We start from the raw sequence: 3,976 nt of genomic DNA on the forward strand, positions 1-3,976 counted from the left end.
TCTCTCTCTCTCTCTCTCTCTCTCTCTCTCCTATTTCTAAACTATGATACCTCCACGTATCACATTGCCAGCACCTCCCGCATCTAAAAGCCAACCCAAATGGAATTAGAATCCCAAAATGAAAACGGAATAAAAAGTTTGATACTAGAACCCAACCAAACCAAAATATCAAACATGTAATCAACTCCAAACCCTAAACCGGCAAATCGAAACCCATATGATGTGGGAGAAGAAAGAGGATTCAGATCGATGCTTAAGGTGGTCACCCTAAAATGGAAATAAATATCCAAGGCATTATGGTTGTTTCAAATTTGACGCCGATCAAAATTGCAACAAAATCGTCTCGTAAAACGTACAATTTGGAAACAAACAACGATCCAAATAAGTTTTTGGAAATAAATGTAACATGTTTTTTTGTCACTTGTACAACAAGATTGATGTAATTTAGTATAGATCTAGATGTGATCAAATCACAAGGACGATTGTGTAATTTACTCTTTATGAAATTTTATGAATCCCGTACAAACGACCCTTTAAAATATAATATAATTTCATAAAAGAAATTGCAACAAGCAAAAAAGCTTACATATTCGTCTTCAATGGCGATGCTACACCGAATATCATACCACTGCAACTAAATGTCAATGGCCCGTACGACTCCCATCCACAAACCCCCTAATATATTCACACAAAAACCTGCCAAACCAATTACAAACTGCATCAATGACGCAACAGCTACATGGAACGACCTACAACGACGATTGTCATTCAATATGAAGATTCTCTGAGAAAACGAATAAGATTCAAACGCCAAATTACACTCTCTTACATTTCGATCAGTTTTTTATTGTTTGATAAACTGATCGGAATATAAGTAGAGGAGATTAATCATTAATGGAAGAAGAATTGCCAGGTTCAATTGGTACTAGCGCAAGCTTAGCCTTAAGATTGGGGCAGACGCTCTTCTCTGTTGCTTCTCTTCTTTTCATGTGCGTCGGAGTTCAATTCTACGCTTATACTTCTTTCTGGTACTTTTTCCTTCGTTGATTCGATTTAATTCGTAAATTTCTCAAGTAGATTGTTCTAGTAATCGAGCTGAAAGTTCAAATTTACGACGGATCGTGATATTTTAGCTAGGGTTTCGATTAACGATGGAAATCGAATTCAGATTGTTCAACCACAAGCCCAATCGACTGTAAATTTGCCCATTTAATCAAAATCACAAACCACGATTTTCTTGGATCATCTTCGAACAAGATCGAGAATTCGCGATCTTCATGGTTACTAATGACATTCTTCTCTTTCCTTTCGTAGTTTCTTGGTGACAATCAAAGGATTAATGATTCCATGGAGTTTAACACTAGCAATGGTCGATGCATTCTCTGTGTTTGTCAAACGTCCATCTCGACAAGTGCAAATGGTAGCAGTAATAGTTATAGGCGATTGGGTAAATCCTAATCATCGATCCAATTCCAATTCAAAATCCCATGATCTCTTCATTATCTCTCAAATACTAACAAATGGAAACTTAATATTGGCAGATTCTTTCGTTCTTATCACTAGCAGCTGCATGTTCAACCGCTAGTGTATCAGACTTCATGGTTACAGAAGCTGGTGATTCTTTTTGTGGCGGGAAATTGTGCAACAGGTATCAGTTATCAGCAGCCATGGCTTGCTTGTCTTGGAGTTTGTCTCTAGCCTCTGCGCTTTTTAATCTGTGGCTTCTCCCTTCTTTATGTTCTAATTTTTAGACAATTTTTTTTTGTCATTCAAGAGTTATATATAGTATTTGAATTTGATATAATTGGAACTGGAAAAAAATATGTAATTTGTTATGCATTTGGTTCGTTAGGAATGGTGAAGAAATGTGTATACAAATTAATTTGATGAAAATTAAGTGAAGAAACACGTGGCCTCAACGGCGTGAAGGGAGGACACCTCCTCCTCCACAACATTTAAACCTCATACCTAGATGCCTAAGGATGGAGGATGTCCATCATTCAAATCTGTTTATCATATTATTGTCACATCAATTTTTGTGTGTTATCTTACTTATACACCTCCTATCCTACATCAATTTTTGTCTTTATCTTACTTATACACCTCCTATCCTACAACAAATTAAAACCTATATTTCTCATCATTTCCAATCCATTACAATTAACCAAAGTTTGAAAGAAAGTAGAGAGACAATTGATAGAAAGAAGGAGAGATATAGTCATCCATGGGTTACTATATATGCATGTTGTTGCTTTTGTAGTACATCTTCTTCTACGGAATCATTTTGTCCGTAAATCGTCATGTCATATGGACGTCTTTGTCCATCCTAACACTATGATATTTCGAATAATCTGCAACTTGTTAAATATAACACTATGTAGATATTATATCATCCCTATTATAATAAAGAGTAAATCACACGAATCGGCCCACATGCGTGTGACAAAAGGCACGTTTAGTCCTTATTTTCAAAAATTAACTCGGATCATCTCTTATTTGTTTAATACTTGCACACTTCATCACTTCGGATACAAAAAGACTATTTTGCCCTTAATATATATGTTTTTAAATTTTCTTTATTTGTTTATTGTGTAAAAATTAAAATAGATTAAAATAAAATAAGTATATCCAGTTCTCCACCCTCTTCCATTACCCATCTTCCTCTACCTTTCATCTTCCTCTTTGTTATCCTTTCCTGCCTTCACCTTCACCCTAAATATATGCTAAGAACCCTAAATCTTGAAATTGACCCCAAGAAGAAATCGATCTGCAAAGAAATCTTGAACCCTAAATCCATGTAAGATTATGAATAGCGAGATGAACAAAACTCTGTGAGCAGCTGATGTTTGAAGTGTACGGTGGTTGTTGGGGGTGATGATGCTGACGGTGGAGACGCTTGATGATTGTTTCGGCTTACAGGTGTCAACTAGTGGTGGTGTTAACAATGAAGGTACTTATGTTTGTATAACTCTGCCCATCTCTTCTTTATCTGCTTATATTTTTTAGATATAAGGGACTTTGTAACAACCCAAATTTTACAAAGAAAATTTTCATTTTTAATTAATCGATCATAATTCATAAAAACATGAAGATCCAAATATTTTTTTTCATTAAATTACCCTTTGCCAACCTTGTTAAATCAAGTTAGCCTTTGCCAACCTTGTTAAATCAAACTAGTGTGTCGGTTAGCCACACACGCTCCACTAACGACTTAAGCAAAGTGCAAAGTGTAATTTCATGGGTTAGCACCAAATTCACATTTTCCTAAGTAACTAAGATTGGGTATTAATAAGTGTTTAGTTACTTAGTATTTATCATTAATACTTTTAATGATGAGAGAATTATAGTCCTTGTGCTACTCGTTCGATTAACGACCCTCCACAAGTCAAGGAAGCCGTGGGTGAGAGTGGACACCCATTAAACTACAATTTTGTAGGCAGTAACTTTATACGCCCCTTATAGACCGCCTTCGTGAATGAGGCCTACTAATGTAAGATGACTTGTTGTTATACACACACACACACACACACACACACACACATATATATATATATATATATATATATATATATATATATTATTAACTTATGATATTATAAAGTATAAGGGTTGAATTTTAACTTTTAAAATTCTAAGGGATTAACTTGGAACTAAAGTATTCATGGAAAAACTTTACAAATTCCAAATATTGAGGGTAAGTTTTGAAACTATTCAAAATTATTTAATTCCATAACTTATGTGTTTAAAGTAGTTTCAATTAAGAAAACTCTTCAAGTTCCATAACTTGAGGATAAGTTACGGAATACCTCAAACTATTACAAAATGTAACTCTTCTTTTTTGTAACTTATGGAACTAATTAATGTTACACATTTTTAATATTAAAGAGACTCTTGAACTTCCATAACCTAAGGACAAGTTATGGAGTCATAAAACCATTTAATGAGGACAAGACTCTTCATTTTGTAACCTTCGCCA

At 34.5% G+C, this 3,976-nt stretch overlaps 1 protein-coding gene across 1 annotated transcript; it reads left to right on the top strand.

Moving 5' to 3' along the window:
• Positions 1-581: 581 nt before the first annotated feature.
• Positions 582-2,016, top strand: LOC145033878 (CASP-like protein 5C3). The gene is made up of 3 exons (XM_078982371.1): positions 582-1,028; positions 1,315-1,447; positions 1,542-2,016. The coding sequence occupies exons 1-3, from the start codon at positions 895-897 to the stop codon at positions 1,749-1,751; spliced, it is 477 nt and encodes a 158-aa protein (XP_078838497.1). The 5' UTR covers positions 582-894; the 3' UTR covers positions 1,752-2,016.
• The last annotated feature ends 1,960 nt before the right edge of the window (positions 2,017-3,976 follow it).

The sequence above is a fragment of the Lactuca saligna genome, chromosome 3 (genome assembly GCF_052625555.1).
Source record: "Lactuca saligna cultivar CGN05327 chromosome 3, ASM5262555v1, whole genome shotgun sequence".
In the NCBI taxonomy this organism is placed as follows: domain Eukaryota; kingdom Viridiplantae; phylum Streptophyta; class Magnoliopsida; order Asterales; family Asteraceae; genus Lactuca; species Lactuca saligna.